This window comes from Onychomys torridus, chromosome 23 (genome assembly GCF_903995425.1).
Source record: "Onychomys torridus chromosome 23, mOncTor1.1, whole genome shotgun sequence".
Lineage (NCBI taxonomy): Eukaryota > Metazoa > Chordata > Mammalia > Rodentia > Cricetidae > Onychomys > Onychomys torridus.
This window is the reverse complement of record NC_050465.1, coordinates 34,221,254-34,246,808: the sequence shown is the minus strand read 5'-3', so window position 1 is coordinate 34,246,808 and position 25,555 is coordinate 34,221,254. Positions and strand designations below refer to the sequence as shown.

The 25,555-nt window shown below is 43.7% G+C and overlaps 1 protein-coding gene across 1 annotated transcript in view; it reads right to left on the bottom strand.

The window, feature by feature from the left end:
• Positions 1–1,223: 1,223 nt before the first annotated feature.
• Positions 1,224–25,555, bottom strand: part of Nab1 (NGFI-A binding protein 1) — a 40,223-nt gene continuing 15,891 nt past the window's right edge. Inside the window, exons 3-8 of the mRNA XM_036173263.1 lie at positions 21,241–21,374; positions 19,772–19,823; positions 10,773–10,862; positions 8,776–8,932; positions 5,488–5,604; positions 1,224–3,129 (exon numbers count right to left, since the gene is read on the bottom strand). Coding sequence (XP_036029156.1) covers positions 3,041–3,129; positions 5,488–5,604; positions 8,776–8,932; positions 10,773–10,862; positions 19,772–19,823; positions 21,241–21,374 — 639 coding nt within the window. The 3' untranslated portion in view covers positions 1,224–3,040. The remainder of the gene's footprint in view (positions 3,130–5,487; positions 5,605–8,775; positions 8,933–10,772; positions 10,863–19,771; positions 19,824–21,240; positions 21,375–25,555) is intronic.

Sequence of the window (25,555 nt, the reverse complement as noted above, 5' to 3'; positions counted from 1 at the left end):
ACAAAGACTCAGACTTCCAGGAGACTAGAATTCAAAAGGACACTGTTGTAATGCCTAAGGATTATGTGCCCAATAAATGTGAAAATATGAAGGAAGAAAGGAGTTCTAAACAAGCCAAATTTATAATGAAACCAGTTGGCATTATCATTCTTTTAAAAACCATAGTAAAAATGTGCTAAATAGACAAAGGACATGAGTAAAGCAAATATAAAACTTGAAAAAATTAAGAACTTAAATCTCTGATTCATATTTTCTGCATAAGAAACAGTGATTCTTTATCCTTGTTTTCCTAAGTCAGTAGAGCTAGAAGCCATGGAGGCTCTGAAGATTTAACCATCGCACATTCAGAAATAAAAATGCTGCCCCCAGTGTTAGCTTTTGATCACTGAGGTGTCATCAAAGCCTGCAGTAGGGTCACTATGGAAACGGCTATCATCACCAATTCTGAGATTAATCTGTGTTTTTGATAGCAATGTCAGGACACTTTGTCGTGATGGAGCCCGCTGGAGGATCGCATTTGTGAGGATGCCCAGAGTTCACAGCAAGTAAACAGGCTTGAAGTCCCTGAAACAATGCTTGCACACAACTGGATCAGAAGTGGCTTTTAAAAAATCTGCTATCATATTTCCTCGCATCCTACATGAGAGAGATAGGGGTTCCTGTTCACAGTGATGACAACCTGCTTGGCTTTCCTTTGAAGATTCAGAGAAGCATCAGAGTCACACACAAAATGGTGCTGTGCCAATAACATTTAGCCATTTCAAGTGTGAAATGTGTAGATCAGATGCTAGGAAAGCCCTCCCAAGGTGACCATGACCTATATGGTCTACAGAGTGAATTCAAGGCCAGTTCGGGCAAGTTAATAAATCCTGTTTCAGAATAAAAACGTAAAATGAGCCGGGTGGTGGTGGCGCACGCTTGTAATCCCAGCACTTGGGAGGCAGAGGCAGGTGGATCTCTGTGAGTTTGAGGCCAGCCTGGTCTACAGAGATAGTCCTGGAAAGGCTCCAAAGCAACAGAGAAACCCTGTCTCGAAAAACTAAAAACAAAAACAAAAACAAAACAAAAAAGCGTAAAATGAGTGCTGGGATTATCACTTGGGGGTTGGGCCCTGGTCCATGTGTGAGGCTTGTTTCCAGCCCTCAGTGTCACAGAAAGAAAAAGGATAATGTCACCCTGCCCCTGACATGCTGTAAGGGAGGCAAGTGGACAAGCACCAAGGCTGTGGAAATGCTCTCAGCAGCGGTCCATGAGGCACAGAAATTCTTTATTGCCACAGGAAGCAAGTGCACTCATCATCTTAAACAGAATTCACACAATGAAGGAGAACAGAGACTTGGGGAGACATGGTCCCTTGGATTATATTGGCTGCAATACTGAGGTAACCAATTGACCTTGTTCAGTAAAAATATCTTAAACAAAATAAAAAAAAATCACTAGTTATAACATCTAATTTATATACACCATTCAAATAAAAATATATATTATTTGCTTTAATGTATAGCAAATTTAATACATTAGTGTTTACAAAATAAAAACTGTATTCTACTGAATTTTTTTTGTGCTTCTTTATCTCTAAGCTTGGAAGTCAGAAAAGTAGGTTACTTAAGGAACTAACTTCTAGATTTAAAGATGCAGGTTCTAGGTCCAGGAAAGACAGACAAACACCAGCTGGAAGATCACCGCATCTTTTAAAACTTGCATGTTAAAATCTACAAACTTGAACTGTAAGACACAATTTTTAAAAAAAGGACCACAAAAATTTCTCAAAATAGATTACAGAATACAAGAAATGGTTCATGAAAGTACCGGGATACTAACCAGTGCTGTGGCTAATATTAAAAACGGAATGTTCTATTCAAGTGGTATCACACTAGCTCTACAACACAGCAAACTGTGAAACCACAATAATCAACATCAAGGTAGCAACAGGGGTCAAGGTCCCTAATACACTTCCTAACAGGCAAAATGCCATGTCCCAGCAGAAACGTGTAGGAAGGGGAGAAAGCCTTTTGACGGTATAAAAGTCATTTACTGGTGTCTCTACTTTAATGCTCCTCTACAGGTTGGAACAAAAGGTGACCATGTAGCGGTGATTAGACTCCGGTGTGGACATCTCGTCTACCCTTTGGTCAACAGAGTTCAGCAAAACAGATTAGGAACGAATATTTATTACAGCCGTGATCTAAAGCAGAACTAAGAACAACACACACTCCACCCATGTCATCATCATCTTTATCACATTTAGGGTTAACTTGCTGTGCCTTAATGTACTTAACATACTCTGAAACATCAATGGGTCAAGGCTTTTACACATTGGCCCGTTTATTTCTGTCCCACTTTCCTGCATCTTGAGCAGCTGTCATGAATGTAGCCAACCTCATCTTGGATATATTATTCCAATTTTTAATTTGTGAATTGATTAAACCAATGAAAGTTGCATTATTTAGTGAAGGCTACACATTTCCTAGTAACCAAGATCAATTTTAATCAAGTAGAAAGTACATCATCTTCTCCTTGGTGTAAACTGCCTATCTGTCCTCCATCTTTCTCCAGTCGCTGCCACTGTGCCAATAACTACATCACTTAATCTTTCTTTTTATGACTGCAAAAGTCCTAAATGTTGATGAGTAACATTTACCGTAAATACACTTAAAGTAGACAACAAAATTTCAAGTAAAAAGAATGGAATCCACATCTATTAGACCAAAAGGCCTCAACACCTAGATTTGCTTCTATAAATTACACAGACACATTGTACATTCTTAAATAGTGAATGCCTACAATATTGAGTCTTTCCACATGAACAACTTACATAGGAAGGTAATGGTCAGTGTTTGTTACATTGCAACACTCTCTTGATTTCCTCCTCTGGGACTGCAGCTTTGTCCTGGTTTCCACAGACCATTGTGTGAGTTCTTATGCTTTGGCTATGATCTGTTTGAGCTGAATGAGGCAACACTGGTTATTAAGGCTTATTCTATGATGGAGCATTATCCTTGAGTCTGGTGCCATTTCCAGAGAACAGTGGGAGTCTCAGCTATCTTGAGTCTTCAGGCTCTGTTTTAATAACTTTCTTTTCCAAGGTAAAAGCAGAGTGAGGATAGTCTTTTAAGATCCCAAGGCTCTCTGCAATAAAACAAAACCAGAAAGAGTCAAGTTATTAACCCCCGCCTTCACAGCAAGTATTATTAACTATTCATAATTGTGAAATTCCATATGGAATTGTATTTACAGACTCATGGTTTAAAAACATGGGCTCTGGCTGAACACGGTAGTGATGTATTCCCAGGACTCAGGATGCTGAGACAGGGGGATTGCTTCAAGTTCCATGTCCATCTGAGCTATGTGGAGAGTACCCAGCCAGCCAGAACCACACAGCAAGACCCTGTCTCATGAAAAACAAACAAAAAAAACAAAACAAAACCCAAAACAAACCAGTTACATATAAACCCCAACTTCATCAACTGCTAACTATAAGTCACTGTGAGTGAGCTGAACCTTCATGTCCTCGCCTCTACAATGAGGAAAATGTGCACACGGAGTAGGACGAGGGGTAAACACAAAATGTACATGAATAAACAGACCTTTTAAAATGCTTAGTGCACTGTGGTAGGTATAGAATCAAACAGATCCTTCACATACAAATGTTAATAGATAAAATATTTCCACAAAACTGTGATTGAAATACATCCTCACTGTTAAAGATGAAACTATGTCTAAAAGTTCCATGGCACTGTAAACTGCGGTAAGTGGGAATAAAGAATGAAAAGTTTACGTTCATAAGTAAAGGTCCCATGGAGTTTTAAAAGTTATTTGAACAATGTGAAATGTAATCTTTACATAATGCACTAATACTTGGGAGATATATACACATAAATACATGATATTCATGAAAACATGTGAGCTAATACACATACATAAACACACACACACACACACACACACACACACACACACACACACACACACACCCTTTGAAAGGGCTGTAGAAAGCAAACCAACACGTCTACCCTATCTGAACACAGGTAGGTAGCTCAATGTATGTAGGCACCCTCTCAATACAGAAAGGGATTTAAATCATAAGAAGCACGGAGAATGAATGCCAGGTCACTTGGTCTTACCACATGGAATCTGTGTTATTTCTACTCATTTTTTTTTTTTTTTTTTTTTAAAGAGAACATTTTTCAATGGACTGACACTGGGCATATATCAACCACACTCCAGACAGGACCCATGTTCAGGAGTCACTGGCCACCATGAATCAGACTCCATGGGGTTTTGTTCTGTGAGTGTGGGGTGGGGGTGGGCTTTTGTTTTCTTCTTCTTCTTTTTCTTTTTTTAAGAGAAAGAACATCAAGTTGTGTGAGTAATGAGGTAGGGAGTATCTGGGAAAAACCGAGAAGGGAAGGGCAGGATCAAAACACAGCATCTCAAAAAACAAAAAAGGTTTAAAAACTAAAATTAAATCTTAAAAAGAAAAGCAAAAACTCTTTTTTAGGTATTCTTTTGTTCTGTTCTATGTAAAATCCCAGCTTAACTAAATCTCCATGTAGCAGAGATACCAAGTGTGTCCCCACAGTGACAAACCAATGTAACTGCAGTATTTCTTTTATGAAGGGTCTTTGAAGCAATATGAGTTTGTGGAAAGCATGTTAGTTTGTCAAGAACTTGAAAGAAGAGCTTGCTTTTTCATACTGTGAAAACAGGAGACCAATTTGCTACCATGGTAGGAGAGTTTCATTGGTCAACTTCTTTGACAGTCAGTGTGAAACAGTGGGTTAAGGGTCTCAAGGTACAGGACAGTATTTAGCACAGCAGGCCTTTTCTGCCCCTGGAAACATGAACAGAAAGATGCAGGCTGTCTAGACAACTTCCTAGTTAATCCTCAATCCACCATCAGCATGAAGTCCTGTTCCTATGACTTAATGTACAAATCCAGCAAACTGTCCTGCCTGGTCTCAGCTGCCCATCTCTAAAACCAATGACTGTGATCAAGTGATTCCTAGTTACTTTTATTCAAAGGCTGAATGACACCAGACTTTCCTAAGTGGTGCTGGCATCTACTAGCCAATGCTGTGAGATTCATTTTACTTGGGTAAATACCATAAACCTGCACTCTAAAATGCACCTATCTGCATGCATAGTCAGGTTCTGGTACACAAGGCTTTCTCAGCAAGAGACCAGATGTGGAGCCCAGCTGTGTCCTATCACAGTATTGTCAGAAAAGGAGAACCAGTCCAGCTCATCATAACCATTTATTACTCAGCTCAAACTGACTACAGGCTGCCATCCATGCAATGGCTTGTCCTGAACTCTATGACTCTTCTTCCGTGTCATTCCTTACAATACTATAACTCTCAAAGAGGCTGGCTAATATTCTGGTAATCTATCCATCATTTCCACGGGGGACTGACAGGAGACATGTTCAGCAGAGCTAAGGGAATGTCGTCCAGGTTTTCCCGATCACAGACACTGCGTTCTCACCTGGTGAGTGGGACTTGGCCTCACTGGAGTAAAGTCTGCTCAGCTCCCCATCGACCACAAAATGATGGGGCTGTCTGTTCTGTGCATCAGGCATTCGGAGATTCAAAGGTCTTTCTCCTAATGGGAAGGAGAGAAGGAAGAGAGGGAAGGAGGAGGGAAGGAGGCAGGAAGGAGAGAAAAAACAAAGTAACATTGAAAACATCCCCAGTTTCTTTGTTGTTTATTCTGTTTGATTTCGTAAATAAATGTTCACAGATTGCCAGAACACACCTAATGAAGAAGGAGACGTGGAAACACTATGCTAACTGGGGAAAGACTTTTGAAACAACTTAGGAGGGAAACAAGTCTTTAATGCTGAAGGCTACAAACCGCTGGGGTATGTATAGAGCTAGGATGAACCAAACAAGAGACGGACATTTCTAGAAGCTCTCCAGCACTGTATTAATACAGCTCCTCTGTAAGACATTTCCCTTAACACTGTACCCATGGACTAAGGCATGCTGTTACCTAACCACACATTTAAAAAGGGAAAGACAGAGCTAGGCAGTGGTGGTGCACACCTTTAATCCCATCACTCAGAGGCAGAGGCAGGCAGATCTCTGTGAATTTGAGGTCAGCCTGGGCTACAGAGTGAGATCCAGGACAGCCAGGGCTACATAGAAAAATCTTGTCTCAGGAAGAAAAAAAAAAAAAAAGAGGCAGACATGGCTTCAGGCCAATTATAAATTTGTTTTGTTTTAAGCACAACCCATGAAAAAATAACTAGTGCAGATACAGTAAAATGCTTTATAAATTACATAATATTATCCATCACAGCAAGTTATACTAGTGTCATAAATCAAGCTCCATCAAATCTTTCATAATTGTGATTGCTGGACTGTTAATTCTTAGAACAGAGAAATTAAGACCTCAACTAAAATGTTTTTGTCATGTTATAAGGAGAAAATCTTTCACTCTCATGTCAGGATCTAGGGCTTGCTAATATGTTATTCTTACTTGGATGGGGAAAAAAATTTGGCAATACACATCATACAAGGGATTAACATCCAGAACATATAAAGGAGTACAAGAATTAGTCACCAAAACCTCTAACCTTCCAATTAGCTGTACTAATGAAATGATTAGATAATATATATATATATATATATATATATATATATATATATATATATATATTCTCCCCATATGTTTAAAGATCGGCTCAATATTCTCAGTTCTCATGTAAAAACAAATTAAAACTAAAATTGCTTTGAGAGTCTGCCTCACCCCAGTTAGAATGGCTAACATTGAGAAAACAAATGCCAACCAATGCCAGAGAGGATGCAGGTCAAAGATCCCCACTCACTGCTGGCGAGAGCGGACACTGGTGCTTCTAAACTTCTGGAAACGAAACACAGAACCACCATCTAATCCCGCTATACTGCTGCTGCGTGTATGCCTGCAGGAAGCCGACCTCCTACCCCAGAGACACACACACACTTGATTAGTGTTGCTCACAAGGGCTGAGACATCAGCCGGACCCAGGTGCCCACTGGCAGATGAACGGGAAGGAACACAAGGCACAGACACACAGGCGAGTTTTATTCAGCCGCAAAGGAAAGTGCAATGATAACACTTGTAGGAAAGCAGATGGGACGGGAATCATTATACACTATGTTAAGTGAGATAAGCTAAATTCAGGGACAAACATCACATTTTCTTTTGTCTGTTGGACCGAGGTGTGTGTGTGTGTGTGTGTGTGTGTGATCAAACGAGAAAGGAGATAATGAGCTGGGAAGAAGGGATTTAGGGGAGGATGAGGGCAAGAAGAGGGTAATCCAACATTGACATGAAAGGGGCTGTGGGAGAGAGGAAGGCTCTGGGCAGGAGGGTAAACAGAGCCCAGTCTGCATGGAGTGCAGGGGGTAAACAGAGCCCAGTCTGCCTGGAATGCAGGGGTAAACAGAGGACAGTCTGCATGGAGTACAGGGGGTAAACTGAGGACAGTCTGCATGGAGTGCAGGGAGTAAATAGAGGACAGTCTGCATGGCATGCAGGGGGTAAACAGAGCCCAGTCTGCATGGAGTGCAGGGGGTAAACTGAGGACAGTCTGCATGGAATGCAGGGGTAAACAGAGGACAGTCTGCATGGAGTACAGGGGGTAAACAGAGGACAGTCTGCATGGAGTACAGGGGGTAAACAGAGCCCAGTCTGCATGGCATGCAGGGGGTAAACAGACCCCAGTCTGCATGGAATGCAGGGGGGTAAACAGAGGACAGTCTGCATGGAGTGCAGGGGGTAAACAGACCCCACTCTGCATGGAATGCAAGGGGGTAAACAGAGCCCAGTCTGCCTGGAATGCAGGGAGTAAATAGAGGACAGTCTGCATGGAGTATACCACCAAAGCATTACTTTGTGTGAACTTGAGGCATTTTTTAAAAGATGGATTCTTACTTGGAATGAGGAGATACCAAGAGTGGTAACTACCACCTGCTAGAAAATGAACAATACACAAAGTAAAACAATGGGAAAATACTGTTTTCCTTCGGCTGTTTAGCAATATTTGGAACCGCAGGACCTATCTCCAGGTTTAGATGGCATGCCACTCTACTTGAAGCTCAGCGGCACATGAGCAAGGTTGCCTTCTGAATTGCTATGCCTTTTGGGCTTAGAGGCATGCCTGGCATATAGAAAATACTTCAAAAAATCCTCTGAACGAGTGGATAACAATGACTTGGGATTTTCTTCATGCTGAAGACATGAGAAAAGAAAAGGACTTTTCATAGTGGAAACACTCATGACTCACTGAGCTCTCTCTAACATGGACTTGTGTTGTGTTTTAGAGATAACTACCATGTCCTCTTAGGAAACAAATGTTACACAATTTAAAGAAAGATGTAATGATCATTTTGAAAAGGTGGGGGTGTACCTCAGTGGAAGGTCCTAGGTTCAATGCCTGACAAAACAAGGAAACAGATTCCATCTAAGAACTGTCTTTGATGAACCTGGGTTTTTTTGTTTTGTTTTGTTTTTTGTTTTCTTTTGTGTGTGTGTGGGGGGGGGGGGGAGAATGGCCTATTTGGCTCACATCCCCATCCTGACCAACCTCTGCAAGACACATGTACAAACCAGGATAAAATGTAAGGATTTCAGAAATGAAAATGTGCAGGATGAATACTTTCCTTTGAAAAGGAACTAGTTTAAAAAAATGGATCTTCACAGGGATAAAATAATCCCTTCTAAACACTGATTTAAGTCTAACCCATTCTCCCCATCTCTTTGGAAGGCCAGGTCACTGCAGGGGCACACCTTGTCCGTCCGAGCCGTCAGGCAGGCCGTCCGGGCTGTGCTCTCCAGAGCTCTGCCTGTACAGCCCCGCTGCCAGCCTCCGCTCCTGCTGCAGCCTCTCGTAGCTGGCCTGGGCACACAGCAGCTCCATCTGCTTCGCCATCCCCTTTTCAGCCTGCTAGAAAGTAAAAAGCAAAAATAAAACCAGCAACCACAGCATCCTAGATTTCTTAATAGCTTAAAGTTGCCAATTTGAGACTCCAGCAAATGTATTTAGTATTTATTAAAATGAGCTCCCACTTCCTATGGTATGCTTGCCTCCATAAATATGAATGTCTGTGTCATGTGAGATACTGAGTTTGTTCGAAAGGTTTCTTTTCAGTCCCATAAAGAGAATCCCATGTAAGCTCAAAAACAATATAACCTTGACTTTGTTTTCCAAGGTCGTGGGTCTTTTAAAGGATTTCCCTTCTTTCTTAAAAAGAAAGAAAGAAAAAAGAACTCAAGAGCACCAGCAACATCTGCTGTCAACTACACTGAACACAGGGTGAAATCCTGGCATTTTATTTTAGGATTTGGCACTACCCAGACTCTGCTGATGACAGCCTGCTTGGAGGAGAAAAGGTGTAAAACGGCTGTCTAGAGGAACAAGACAAACACACCTCCCACCAAAATTAAACAATGCAAATTATGCAGAGAAGCATCCATGCCAGCAAGGATCTCTGCCTCCACCCCAGAGAGAAGCGGCATTTCCCCACCAGGCATAAACGGACATGTTTAAAAGACAAGGCTGGTGTGTGACATATAAAGTCATCTCCGCATGTATTCCAGAAGCACCTTTCATATGCACCGTTCTAAATTACTTGCCTGTGGTATTCAAAGTAGCGTATCTATGACATTTGCCAAGGAAGTAATAGTCAAAATGCAGATATGATTCATTAACATGTTATGTAAAAGTACTATAAGGATCCTGCTATATAAAATTGGTTACAAAAGTTATGATTCACAATTTTAAAAATCAATAGATGGAACACGGGATGAATTAAATAACTAGAAAGAATGCCCACCCTACTTTTCTAAATGTGCACAAACCAAATCAAAGGTAACAATAACGGCATTTCACTTGAAATTTCAACCCATTAACGGATGGCATTTCAGCGGGCAGTTCCGAGAGAGAAATGGCCTTTGCCCTCTTCTCCAGGTGACCAGGATTGGCAATACTCCACGTGAATGCAGACGGCTCTGCGGTGCTGTCTAAAAGGGGCATCCACACACGGACTTTGGAAATGTCCATTTCTGAGCACACAGTTAAAAATTTACTATAATTTGGGGGTGGGGGTTGGCTGATGCAGCACAGCACGGGCTGTACAAGCCTGAGAAGCCACGTTCAAACCCCAGCGCCCGCAGGAAGAGCTGAGCATGGTGGATGCACTGTGATCCCAGCACTGGGGAGGCAGAGCTCAGTGGATCCCGGGGCTTAGCAGCAGCATAAAGACAATGGAGCCCATCAACAAAACCCAAGGTGGACGGCTGCTGAGGAATGATACCCACGGCTTTCCTCTGACCTCTACAGACAGGGGCACAGGTGTACACACACCTGCACCCTGGTGCAACCACACAAACACGCACCCCCTACATATATGCAGGAATTAATAACATTACCCAAAGCCACACACTAATTTAACAATTCCTCAGTTCGGCCTTAAATGAGGTAAGAGTTACGATGTCGCAACACATTACTGAGATCCTGTGCGACTTTACCTCAGAACTGTGCTGTACACAGCCATGCGGAGCATGAAAGAGAGCGTCCCATTTCCTACAAGTAAGTAATGTTTTATCAGATTTTGTTCATGAACCAAATGAAACCAAGTCATTCCTGCCATCGTACAGATACAGCTGTGGAGAAGAGAAGACATTTGAACAATAACTGGAGATGAACTCAATCCTCAAAACCCTCAATCTGAAGCAGCCCCATCTTCCGGCCCACAGCTGTCCGCACGAGGCATCCGGTTGGTTACCTGGGAATTGAGTGCTGCCAACTCCTCGCTCTTGGCTCTGGCCTGCTGGAAGAGCGTGTGCACAGACTCCTGCAAGTCTGGAAAGCCGTCCTGTGGGGCAGATCATAGGGCCTCAATATTTGGACTCTGTTACCACATAAAGCAAAAACAACACAATCTTCAGCAGTGATCGGCTGAGGTTGCAGAGCACGTCAGTCTCAGGCCACCATGCCTTGTTGTCTGCAGCACAGTTTCTTCCCACAAAGGAAGAAGATGGGAAATGCAGTCATCACCGTCACCAGCAAGTGAGCTGCTCTGTGACCACAGGGACGACAACCAACATCTCAGCCAGCGTCCGACTCGCCTTCTGCTCATACCGGACACTTCAGAGTGTCCAAACTTTTCCTAATTTCTGGTTTTATGAAAAGCACTGTGAGATATTTCCATGGAAACAGCATTTTCCTACAGTCTTAACAATCCAGTAGAAAAAGCATCAAGAAGCAGAACCCTCCACCAGGACATCACCCTTGCTGTTCTCTACCACTGTCTGCAGTGGGTCTCAGCCTTCCTAATACTGCGAACCTAATACAGTTCCTCACGTTGTGGTGACCCCCAACCATAAGATTATTTCATTGCTATTTCATAACTGAAACTGTATTACTGTTATGACTCATAATGTAAATCTCTGTTTTCTGGTGGTCTGAGGAGACCCCTATGAAGAGGGGCTGTGACTCCCAGGTTGAGAACCACCTGTTAAAGCCCTCCACTGGTTCATCTGACCCGGCTAGCATGGCTTTCTCTGCTAGCACTGGGGACTGCTCAGCTTTTCAACATATTTCTTTTGCCACTTTATTTTTGACATCCCCCAAACAAACTGTCTACATCTCAGTTGCACAAGCTTCTCTGTTACTGACACTTCTATTGAGCTACAGTCCAAGGGGCAGCTTCAGAAATTCAGTGAATAGTCCCATCGCCCACTGTTCACAAGGATTCTTTTCGGTTGCTTGTTTGTAATCCATCTAGAACTACCTTTGCTATGTATCATGTGGTAAAGACCTAAAGTAAAAGCGACAATTTTTAAATGGCCAACTTGAATTTCCTGGTACTGTCCAGTGATGGGCCGTAGGGACTGGCCAGACCTCCAGTCAGTCTTCTTGTGGGGAAGATGAGAGACTCCATCAGAGAAGATGAGGGACCAAGCAGGAAGGGGCGATGCCTTTAGCACGTGGCAGCTGTAAGCAAAAACAGCAATAGATTCCACGCTTCCTGGTCTTTTTAGAGGGCATCCTATGCCCGGGCAACCGTTCAGCTACGTAGATTCAGGTCATGTGTATCTGGGTGAACCTACCCCCCAATTCTTTCAAGTTCCTTTGAGCTGCCTGTTTGCTGTTCTTCATGAATACAAAAGCTACAGGCACAACCGCAATGACCTTGGTAAAGCTGAGGAAGGCCACCAAGGCTCGCTCTCCTTACAGAAACCGTTATTACCAGTATAGCTTCCCCCTTTGGTGGACAAGCTACAGACTTCTAACATAGGGTTAACAATTAAAAACCGAATTTGTTATGATAGCCGAGGAGACAAGGATGCTGTAATGTAATAAAATACTTTACTTTGAGATATAAGATATTGGCTCAGAACGTTCTCCCATATGGTCTTTATGTGCCATGCTTTCAAATATTTAATCTACCAAACTAATTTACTGAATAACACCTAATTACCTATTTTTAATTTTAAAATGATTTTATTGTTTTGAAACGGTCTCATCCTACTGCCCACAATGTAGCTCAGGCCGACCTTGAACTTACAGCATTTCTGCCTTGGCTCCTGAGGGCTGGGATCTAAGGCACCACCACCACCACAATGAGCGAATTATTTGTTTGAAGTCAGACATGAAATAACATGATTGGTGGTAAAAGGTGAATAACTCTGACACTGTGAGATGGCCTTGCATACCTTCCCACCCAATAGCACTTCTTGAGTACTGAAGACATTGCCTCTCTAGCTCCCACCCTGATGTGGAGGAATGTATAGACTCTGATCAGTAGGAGAGCTACAGCCAACTTTATAGAAGAGCACGAACATATACTGTTTTCTCAGTTATTCCACTGTTCTTCTAAGAATTTTTACTCCTAAAACTCCAACCTCAACTTGAACGAACCTTCCCTTAAGTTCAAGGTAGTGGACTTGGAACAACATCAAGGAAGAGTCTCCAAGAACAGCTCTTCTGGCTTGTAGGAGCCTGGACTGTACTGGTGCCCACTGCACAGGCATTCTCTTCTCAGCCCTCACAAACGATGCTCAGTTTCCTGGAGTCTATAGCTATGGACACTAGGCTCAGCCCATGCACCCCTAACACGAGGCTCGATGTGAATAAGCATCTGTTACAGCTGTTGTTCATGAGAACTGACTGCAGCTCTATGATTTGTTCTGGGTTTGAGATCTAATCCTGCTGTTGTTTCTGGTCTGCAGAGCAGACTGTTTTGCCACTGGGCATATCGTCCCATCTGTAGGAGGGACACTATAGCAGCCATGAGACTAATTTATACAATCATTTCTAGAGGAACAAATAAAGCAGAGAAAATACTTAGCTCAGTGCTCGGCACATGGGAATTATACTCATGAAAAGTGTTTCTGCCATTTAGACAGTTCAGCCAGAAAGCTACCAGGCTTAATCAAAATAAAGCAGCCCAGTGCAGTTGACTTACCATTCCTGTTATACAGGGGGAAATGTGTCTTAGGGATATTTACACAGTGTAGCTATCTGAGGATGAGTGGGGACTACACACTTAACACTACAATCAGCAAGCAAATCCTGGGTATACTGGCAGGGGGCACGCTGGTGACAAACAGTGGAATGGAAATCCAGAAGCACCTATCGGACAGACACCAGAACACTGAGGAGGCTCCCCAGACGGCTCGAAGCTTCAAGGATGAGAATTCTTCAGGAAAAGACAGCAGCTTATAGAGAGGCTTGAAGGCAAAACCAACAGGCTTCCAGCACCGTTTTATTATAGTTACTGTAAGAAATGCTCCAAGGAAGAGAGTGGCAGCAAAGCCAGAATGCAGGGCCAGATTCTGTGGGCCTGTACACCACTACAATACCCGAATCTTAAAGAGATGATGTAAATATTCTCCTCGGTGTAGAGAAACCACTGACGCTCTCAGAGACCCGATTTTAGAAAGGCCCCACCAAACACAGCCCAGGCTAGTAAATGCCTGTGGTGAAGATGGAACAGAGGTCTGGGGGTTGTGGAGGGATGCAGTAACGGCTGCGAGGCCAGGCATAGCTTGGTAGGGGAACTAGAACATGGATGGATTCGGTCAGAGGCACGACTTCCCTGCACTCAAACCAGAGAAGTGGGTGTAGTGAGCCCAGACAAAGGGATGAGGTCAGGGCTGGAGACTCCAGAGCAGTCGCCCGCTCAGCAGCAGGCTGTGGGTGGAGCTGCTGATGCCCCAGATGCCCCAACACCTCAAACACTGTTTGAAAGGGCTTGTGAAGGAGGCTCACCAGTCTTCTCCAGTTAGGACCAGATGTGTGGTCTCGGCAAGTCAACCTCATTATTCACAGCGTTCCCAATTTTTTCACAGAGATTATATCACCTGCTTTGTGGGCTGGGGGGGGGGGGGGAGGGAGATCTGTGGGCATTAAATGAACTAATGCAGATGGCACATCTTGTCACAGAGCACCTTCATGCTCAGGTTATATTCAGCCATGAGAATACTATAAAGCTGAGGAGGGGAACCTCCAAACTCTGCACGTGAAAAGCTTTCTGGGGAGCGGGTGGTGTGCCATTGTTAACCATGAGGAGAAACAAGCTCTCTGGAATGGATGACAGAGAAACCGAAGACAGAGCATCCCCAAGACACTGGTACACTGGTAGAGGAACAGCTTGGTCTCCCTCACTGTGTTTGGTACAGGACTTATTCTGGGTCCCCGTGGCTTTCCTCCTAGGCACCAGCTGCACCATGTTATGAGCAATTTATCTCCACGTCACACTGACGGCTGCTGCCATTAATCACTGCGTTCCCTTGGTGATGAGATTCTGGGTCTCAGCACTGAGAAAATAAGATGTATGTTTGGAGGCTGCTCATGACCTAATTAGTCTCACCCCTTTGGGCTCCGCCCTCGCTGCTCAGATCTCTCTCTCTCCCACCCAGCACCAGCGAGCTGTTTTAGACACTGCCCAAGCTGACTCGAAGTGATGGGTAGCGGCAGATGTCTTAACCCACATGTGCATTTTCCCTCTTCTCTGCACGCTCTCTGTACGGACAGCAGATCGTGCCACTTCCGCCTTTCCGATCCAGGGAGGAGAGCCTACTGCAGGCTCATCAGCTTAGTCACAGTGTAGGTGGATGTGCTGACCCTGCCCCGCCCCGCCCCGCTCGCCTGGAGCGGCTGGCAGATGTTTCCTCTTTCTTGTTCAAACCCAGCTCTCTGGCTCTCTGGGCTCCATGAACAAATTTACTTCTTCCTCTCAGTTGTTCTGTACTCTGCAGGGACAGGAGAGTTGTCGCCTCTCACTCCTGCCCTGCGCCTAGCAATTCTGGTGGGGGGAAAAGAAAAGAGGAAAAGATACAGAGCAGTCCACCAAGGCAGTGTTCCACCTCCCTTCCTAAGAAGCTCTTGTGACGCTGTCATTACTGGAGATAATGACAGTTTGTTCAAGGAACCTCGTGTGTTCTTAAATCAAAAAGAAACGTTACCAACTAACTCTGCTTTTAACCAGTATTTTAGATTTTTAAGCAAAGACCAGATAGCCAGGGATTCTGGCTCCTAACTCTTCATGTTCTATGATTAGTTGCAACGCCATCTTGCCCTGTTGTAGGTAGAGGATAAATAAATCAGACTAACTTTTTTTTACGGGTATACTCTATCTTCCCAACACACCTTCTATACCCATTCTAAACAGCGAGCGTATCACACAGTACTCTCTTTCATATGAATATACTTTGTAGTTACCATTGTTAATTTTTTTTTTTTTTTTACTAAAAACTTACAGAAGTTTACCAGGCAGCCAACCATTTCCATTTACCATGCCTCTTCTTCAGAGACCACCAGTCCCATACACGCATTTCCCTTTGCAACCACAAAGCGGAATGTTCTAAGCCCAATAGTGCTTTTCTGTGCCGGCAGGGTGTTTTGTGGACGCTCATTAGCACCCAGAAAGGTACTGTTCGGAGCTCACGTGTAAGACACAGGCTGGAAACCCTGACTCTGGCACTCATCAGCAACACGGCAGCTCTGGGTGTGCCCTGGTTGTCAAATGGACATCCACAAGGAAGGAGGTTTGTGATAAATGTCCAGCAGGGACTGGCACGTAACAGCCTGAATTAGAAAACCATCATTGTTATGACTGTCCCACAGCTAGACCCTGTGGGGTCCCTAGTGAAAAAGAAGAGAGCACACAGTTCATTCTTGCTTTAGCTGAAGGTGGGTTCATGACAGTTGTTCACTGCTGCGGAGTGCTACCAAGCCTGACTTTCTAACGGATGGGGTTTGGAGGGGGGCTCTCCCTGGAGGTCCACTTCCACTGGTGCCTCCCCCAAGGCTGCCCAAGCGGGAAGGGTTTCTCTCTGTGACTATCTTATTTCATTTCAAAACTGAATAAATAATGTTCAAAATTTCTACATATTTCAAAGTCTAACACACTTTGTAAAGGTGGTACACCATTAAGGGCAAAGGGTAGATACTTATATACTGCATATGTTGACACTTGAGAAAATCCAATTCTAGCTACTGTTATGGGAGAAAAGTCAGGTGAGTACTTAAGATTCATCCACCCAACCATTCAAGTGCAGCAGAGGACACAGCATTCAGCGACAGGAAAAGCTCTGACTGCTCCCGGGCACAACACTGCCTTATGTGTGCCTAAGACACTGATAACAGCAGGCAAAACTGTTTCCTTCCTTAACATGTCAAATTATTCTGATGTCACTTTCATCTACTGGACATCACACTTTGCTGTTGTTTATTGTGGACATATTCTGTTGAATGTGGAAACAAGTGAACAACTTGTTTGTGTGCTTCCTGGAGGCTGGAAGAGATTTGGAACAAAGGGAGAAAAGTAGTCGTCGCATTAATTTTGGCCTTAAGCAACTGGGAATCTGTCCCACATCTATTTTTATGTTACTAGATTCAAATATGGAGTAAGTCGAGAAGCACAAAAAAGTTTACTCAAGAGAGAGTAAAAGCAGGCTCAAAGACTTCTGAAATCTTTCTGGTTTCGGGTTTCATTATGAGGTCCTTTGTATCAGTCACATCTCCAGACAAATCTTTCTACCTACTGTTTTTCTCAACATGATTAGTATTTTGTTGTCTTTGTCTTCCCTTCATACCAGCGGATCTTTACGATGCCACCCTGAAACCCACTGGCATCCCTACCTTCTTTAAGACCCAGCTCAAACACCTCCTCTGTGGAGTCCCCACTCACACCTTCTGCTAGAGAGTTGCCTCATGGAAGACAGGCACCCACAAGGCACCACTACTCTGGTGACAAGCACTACAGCAAACAGATGCCAGACAGCCAATACTACCACCCCGGGGTCAGTTTCCAGAAACACATGAGCAGCTCCAACTCCTGAAGCTGACTCAGAACAGAGCCAGGCTAGGCCTATGCCAGATCACAGACTGCGGAATGTTTCATGACACACATTTTATGCACACAGAACACATTCCAAAGAGACTGACAGTAATTCCCAGGTGCCTTTACAAAACTAAGCAAAACAAACAAACAAACAACAACAACAACAAAAACACCAATAAGTGAATCACTGTCCTAAACTCAAGCCAAGGTTTCCAGTAGTTTCTAGGAACAAATTAGGAGTCTAGTGTGCACAGGAGCTCTGAGAGACATTGGGCTAACTAGTCACTGGCCTTGTTAGGAAGGATTAGAACTTTTACAGGAAAAGGCAACACTGATCGTTTTAATTCTGAATCAAAAACTATTTAGGTGGCTTTGCGACCCTAATAAAATGATGAGTCAACCATACAGAACTATTTAAATTATCTCCAGGGAGATGTATTTCAAGGAATTGAAAATTCACAGATAATGTAATAATCCAACACTGGAGTTTCCAAATACTGCAGAAAGAAGTGGCTTACGTTTCAGCTCAGGGACATTGAGAGAGTCAAGAAGCAGTTATCAGCCACAGCCACACATTTTAGTGTGCAACAGTCGGGCTTCAGGAAGAGCAGACCGAGCTATAACCACACAATAGAGACATGGGTAGGCATCTCTCCTAGCAGCGGCTGTCGGCCCAGGGTTGAGTGCTCCAACAGCATGGGCTGGACCTGGTCTGCCTTCACCTGTTTTCTCCAGCAGCAGCAGCAAGCCAAATCTACAGGGTTCTTCTCCTTGCCATTATCTGGGGTGCAGTATGAGTCAACAACTGTCTCACCATCTTCCAACACAGCCCACTAGACAGTGTCAACAAACCTCTTGAGTGATATCTGAGGCTAACCCACCTCCAACAGGACTCTAAAGCAAGCATCAGGGCAGGCTGGCAAATATGAGCACAACTTCAAAGAACTGTCCCTTGGGAACAGAACGCTTATTTGAGAACTTTCACTCAAGGATAAAGTCTTTAGAAATCAAAGACTTATTCACAACCATTCACCGTTTTATCCCACAGCTGTTATTCATGCCTGTTCAAAGCAAACCAACAGTGTGAATTCAACATGGGTACACCGGCAGGAGCCCCATTCCTCTCTAGCAGGGCAGACCGGCCCTAAATTAACCACAAACATTTGAGACTTCCAAGTAATCATAAGTGCTACGAAACGAGCTGACAAGTACACAAGCCCCATCCCCGAACTGGAGGGAGGGAGTCAGAATGCTCAGGCATAATCCAGGGATGGCCGGTAAATGCTGCGCACCCGGCTTGGCCAGTCCCGGCCGTGGGCTTTGTCAGTCTCTGCAGGCAGAACGGTGGGAATGGCAACGTGAAGTAGCAAGCTGGAGCCCAACTCTGAGGTTTCCTCACAGGGACAGAAAGCCACTGGGAGGGTTTAAGCAAGAAAGACTTCTGTTTTTACAAGACACTTCTGGCTTGATATCAATACAGGACTCTGCCACACTGACACTAGGCAAGGATAACGTGGTGATGGGAAGTCAGCATTGTGAACCAGCTAGAACTTGAATTTAAATTATGGAGTAGACCAAACCCCCGCCTTAAAGGGGAGGAGGGGGGGGGGGGGCTGCCCAAGTACAACCTCCATCCTGCCGCGGCGGACTAGCCTCAGAAGGGGTATGCAACCCAAACTGGGGAACAGCTGTTCTGAAACCAGTCTCTGCGTTCAAGAATCCTGACGGAAGTATGTTCTTCTTGCTCAATGTTCACCTTACCGCTTACAAGTTAAAATTACAGTCTCAACCAGGGTCCCCTGAGAAACGTGTTAAGTACAGTGGCATTCCACAACTGTCATTTCCCTTGGGGATCTCCTGAGTGGCTAGTGACCTAAGAGGGTGAAGAAGGACCGCTTGACCAGTGAAGGCTTTCACGTCCGTAAGACACTAATCTGTAAATCAACCTTTGATCAACTATCCATCTAGTCCATATAGTTTCCCTTTAAGAATCTCCTGGGGGAGAGGGAAGGGGGAGAGACGGGACAGACGGCTTCCAAAGGACCTGGGCTCAATTTCCAGCCACCACATGGTAGCTCACCATTGGACGTATCTCCAGCTCTAGGGGATCCAATGCCCTTTTATGGCTTGCATGGGCATTGCACACACACGTGATGCACAGACATACATGTCGACAAAACACCCACACACATAAAATAATAAATTATAAAGAACGTTTTTAAAAAACAGTCTCCTTGGTTTGCTCACTGAGACTGTTATAGGTACTTCAGAGTAACAGAATTCTATATTGCTTTTAAGATTGTATAATTTTTTTTTAAACTAAATTGTGGGAACCATTCTTTTTGTCTGAACTAAGATTTTACGTTAGTTTTGGTGATCTTATAAATGAAGCAAAACGTATGAACATACAAATATATTATGTGCATCCATACCTCCACTTTAATTCTCTTTGGAGACAATTCATCTCTTTCACCACATTTTAACCTAGAAGGAAGAGAGGGAGAAAAAGCTTGAGAAGATAACCAATTTTATTACTGAATGATCTCAGTCTGAAATGTTCCCTTGGAATACACAATTCTGAAACCACAACATGAGAAATGACATGCAGGAACCATTTACATAATGGAAGAGACTGTCTCATCATTTCCAAGTTAATATTAGGGGATACATAGGCAACATTACATACTTTAAAAGCCTCTAACTTAAGAACTCTACCAGAGAAAGCAGTATTTCATGACAATATAACAAAAAAACAAAAAAGTATCAAGGAATGTGTCTCTTTACGAGTTCAGCAGGAACCGTTTAAGATAAAATGATAAAAATGGTCATTTGAATGACTGTATGAAATAAGATGTGTTGTGCCTGTCTCCCAACACTTCAGACATTCTTAGCTGACTCAGTCTCCCTTCTGGGAGCTATCCCAGAGTTATACTACCATACCTATTGCAGGGCACCCATCAGTACTAGGACATCCCATTCTTTAAGACACTACCTTGATATGTTCTCGCCAACTAAATTATGAGAAGTCAATCTAAATTACTTGTCATTGCAAAAAGACACTCAGGTGTAAAAAATGCATCCTGGAATAGGCAAGACACACAATTTCACTTATTGTGGCATTATTTCCAAAAACAAAAGACACCCCAAAAGGCACAGTGCCGGGGAAGTCACGTCTTCACTCAAAGCCAAGGTCTGTGTGAGAGAATGTTTGCTCCATGGCCAGGACACTCCAGCCCTAGAGAATGCATCTTTCCACAGTGGGGACATAGCAGGACTGCTCAAAACCAAAAACTGCTCTGAGGATCAGAAGTCCCAGTGGTCACCACGTAGTGGGCTGCATGGACAAATTACATACAGCTTATTTATTTCAAACCCCAGAGAAAGGCTTTGGGATGTCTCCACCAAGAACACATGACACATGTTTGAACAAGTAGGTTTAACAACAGATTTCAGTATCATACAATGCATACAAGATACATGTATTCAAATACCAAATGGTATTCACTGATACAAACATTTTTATGTTTTTAAGAGCCAGTTAAAAATAATTAAAAAAAAATCTCTTTGAACAATGTTTTGAAGAGTGACTACACTGTTTAATTCTGTATTGTTCATATCTTTTTTGTTTGTTTGTTTGTTTGTTTTGTTTGTTTCAAGACAGGGTTTCTCTGTGTAGCTTTGCACCTTTTTCCTGGAACTCACTTGGTAGCCCAGGCTGGCCTCGAACTCACAGAGATCCGCCTGCCTCTGCCTCCCGAGTGCTGGGATTAAAGGCATGCGCCACCACTGCCCGGCTGTATTGTTCATATCTTACCTTCTCCAACACACTCATACGCTATCCATGAACAATGCTGCAAACTCTGCTCCTACCCAGCGTGCAGAGGCACGGCTCCCCACTTACCTGGTGGTCCTGTAAGTGTACTTGTAGGTGACTTCTCGAGAAACCTGCCTGGCCAGCGCAAACAGTTCATCTCTCCTTGTCAGCAGGGCATTGTCCTTCACACAGAGCTGAGCGGCCGCTTCGTTAACAGTGAGCTAAGCATCCAAAGAGGAAAAAAAATTCACAAGAATAAGCATTTCTATTTCATTAGATAATAGAATGTTTCACTTAATGTGAGAAACTCACATGGTTATAGGAAGAAGAAATCTCCCATTATCCCCCATGTCAGGCGGCACAAGGGGTAGCTGACTTACTGTCTTCTGGAGCCAAGACAATTCCAAATAGCTATCTTGCTTTTACCTACTTGTATTCATTTATTCTGTATTTTTGACTAGGCAGGGGAGTTTATGGATGATAAAGCATTATTCTGCATCTCATTTGTCTTACGAAAAAAAAAACCTCAAAATTTGATTTTTGAAATGGTGACAATCTTAGTTAAACATGATTATATACAGCTGGTGGCATTTCTCACCCGAACTGACATGAAAATTCCGATGGCAACACTAATCAGATCACTTACACAGCAAAGCAACGACAAGTCAGGGTGGCACTGGAAGGTGACATCTCGGAGACTCACTTTTTATAGTTACTTGATTCAATAATTCTTAAAATACTGTCAGCATCATTGCTGGCTGATCAGATACCTGTACTAAAACTTAAAATAGCAAATAGCACAGAAACTCATTAATAAATCCGCATGTTCCCCATAGCTCTGTCAGGCAGATGCAGGGAACTAACTACTGGTGGATAAACCAGACTTCTTCGAGAAAGCAAGAAATGTCCTTCTTCACAGTGTGGGCAGCGGCAGAAGAAGAGCTTGGTGCTGGCCAGACCTGGGGTTAATTCTGTTCCTCCGCTCATGGTGTGTGAGTCTGGACAAACAAAAGGCTGCCTGCCAGCTTCACTCTGTCAGCGGGAAGACAGACCCCTCACAGGCTCTCTGGAGGAAAGTGAGCAGCCACACCTGGCTCCAAGTTGCTGATGGTGTTTAGTTCTTGTTTTGCTTTAATTAGAAAATTCGGGCGTTACATTTTCTCTCTACCCAGGCATCTCAACTTTACTGCTAATAACTTCTCTATTTCTCTAAGACCTTTCAAGTCCTTTTTCATTTATATAATTCTGCACCTTTTTTTTTTTTTTTTTTACATTGGTTTATGACAGAAACTTGGCATATTTACATCAGCACCTGATATGGGCTCAATGCACAGTGAATATTGTTGACTGACCAGTGAATTCTAAAATCCTTTATAACATCGTTTTTGCTATACATATAAAATGCCATTCCAGGAAAGAGCAATGCATTATTTAACCCAACCTCACCCCAGCCCTTCGAACATCACAAACAGAAAAGGACATTTATAAATATGCCCCTTTGCATGAATATCTAATTATTGATTTGGCACAAGTTCCAACAAATGGACTTGTGAGAAATAGACCACACTAAGATTTAATAAGATTTTTTTTTTAAAGATTGATTTTTATTCATGCGTATCTGTCTTGAGTGTGTGTCACATGTGTGCAGAGGCCTGAGGAGGCCAGAAGAGGGTGTAAGTTCCCCGGAAGTTGCACACACAGGCTGTTGAGAGCCACCTGACTGGTGTGGGGAACTAAACTCGGGTTTCTAAGAGCAGCAAGTCTCTCTCAGACAGTGAGCCACACAGCCAGCCCTACCAACTTTTTATGTCCCACCATAATTTCCCTCTAGACAAACTTCTCCAAATAACACCACGTGGGGACACTCACGGAAGACTGTGCCTAGAATCCTGCCCCATGAGGCTTCCCATCTTTTAAAAACCTTACCTACTTCATGTATGTAAATGGCATTTGGTTTGGGTTTTCATTTACTTGACTAGAAATCAATCCTTCCCTATGTCTGAGTTACTTCTAAAGTCTGTTGCGAGTGGCTTCTTCTGTTGTGGCGTTTCATTTTCCTATGGACTCTAGGAATTACATTCACCTTGTATCATATGTGGTGTGGGTGTCGTTTCTTACATTTTTCATTAGCCTTAGGGCTTCTCCTTTGGATGCTGTCTTAGTTACTGTTCTGGTACTGTGAAAAGACACCATGTCCCAGGCAACTCTTACAAAAGAAAGCATTTAACCGCTCACAGTTTCAGGGGGTGTCTGAGTCAGGGTTATTATTGCTGTGCTGAAACACCATGACCAAAGCAACTTAGGGCGGAAAGGGTCTATTTCACTTACATTTCCAGGGAACAGTTCATCACTGATGGAAATCAGGACAGGAACTCACACGGGGCAGAAACCCTGAGGCAGGGGCTGATGCAGAGGCCATGGAAGGGCGCTACTGACTGTTTTGCTCCCCATGGCTTGCTCAGCCTGATTTCTTATAGAACACAGGACCAGAGACCCAAGGGTGGCCCCACACATAGTAGGCTGGGCCCTCACACATCAATCACTAATTAAGAAAATGCTCTACAATCTTGCCTACAGCCCAATCTTAGGGAGGCATTTTCTCAGTGGGGTTCCCCCTCTCAGATGATTCCAGCCTGTGTCAAGTTGACATAAAATTGGCCAGCACAGAGGTTTAGTCCATTATCATCATGGCGGGGAGCATGTGGTGTTCACGGCACTGGAGCAGTAGCTGAGAGCTATATCCTGACCAAAGGGCAGAGAGAGAGAGAGAGAGAGAGAGAGAGAGAGAGAGAGAGAGAGAGACAAAGAGAGAGAGACAGACAGACAGACAGAGACAGGGAGGTGCAAGCACCTGGGCCTGGCTTGGGCTTTTGAAACCTGAAAGCACACCCCCAGTGACACACTTCCTCCAACAAGGCCACACCTGCATGAGCCTACGGGGCCATTCTTATTCAAACCACCACAGATGCCATGCACGGAAACTCTCCCTTTTCTAGAAACACGTAAAGGTTCCTCTATTTAAGCCTACCTTGCCTTTCCCATGTTAGTATTTTATCCACCCAGAATGTGTCATGGTATGTAGTAGGACACAAGCGTCTGACATCATGCTTAATGGTATCCAGTAGGACACAGATATCTGACATATGTGTCTTGGTATGTAGTATGACACAAACATTGGACATCATGTGTTTTGGTAGGTCTACCATTGTCCTCCCTGAATTCCCAGCTGCACTGTAGTCCATGTCCTAAGGGTTGGTTTTAGTACTGACACAAGGCTGTTGGCCTGGGCTTCCATGGTAAGCTCATGGCTGAGCTAGGTGCCGCAGTACTGCAGCAGGAAGGTGAGCACCCTTCTTCCTCTTCCCTAAAGCATCAGCAAGGACCAGCTGCTTCCTCCAGGGATTCTTTTTCTTTGTCATTTTTTGGGTCTTGTTTTTAAGGCAGGATTTTATGTAGCCCAGGCTGGCCTCAAACTCTCTCTGTAGCAAAGGATGGCCTTGAACTCCTGATCTTCCTCCTCCACTTCCCAGCATTGGGATTATAGGCATGTGCCACCACACTTGGTCCCTGCTTTTGAAGGGCTCCGTGTGACGGAGGTTAAAAGGGAAACACACTTTACAAAATGACACCAAAATGATACCTGCAGGCTCAGTGTGCCCACTACAGTGACCAGGACGACCCGTCTCAAACTGCTTTCTAATTAGCCATTTTTATACTTGTAAATCTAAATTGCTAGGGAAAGCCCTTGATTACCAGGGAGATACCTGAATTACCCACACTTCAGAACTACCAGTTTAGGTACAGCCACAGAAAAATCATTTTTCAACATACACTGTTTTCTATGTCTTTTTAAAACTCACTGACAAGCAGAGGAAAAAAAAAAAAAACATAACACACTCATTGTCGTGGAATTTCAACTCCAATAGCCTGGAAAAGTCGGCGGGAGTTTACCTGCTCCAGAAGACCCTCCTGGCAGAAAACACGGCTGGAGCGAGAACCCAGGCTCACTCCCAAGAGTAGCAAGAAGCTAAATCACAGTGTCTCCCTTCAACCCATCTGTCAGCGTTCCCCAGGTTTCATGGCCTCAACTCGGTAATCATTAGCAAATCGGTGACTAATAATAAAAACAATAGAGCTGCTGTCTGCAACATGGCTAGCTTTCGCTGAATGCCACCACTGCCATTTTGTCAGAGTAAAAAGTAAGACGCTGTCCTCTACCTGGCTTATGCACTGCTCCCATGTCCTATTTCCTCAAATACTAAGACTCCATTCTTATCTTCATGTTGAAGATTAGCTTTCAGTTATTTATGTCTGAACTTAAAACTTAACTCAGTTGTCTTGTCTTCAGAAACAGGTGGTTAACCGATTCTGTGACCATCTCTTTCCTGTCGTTAACATGTTC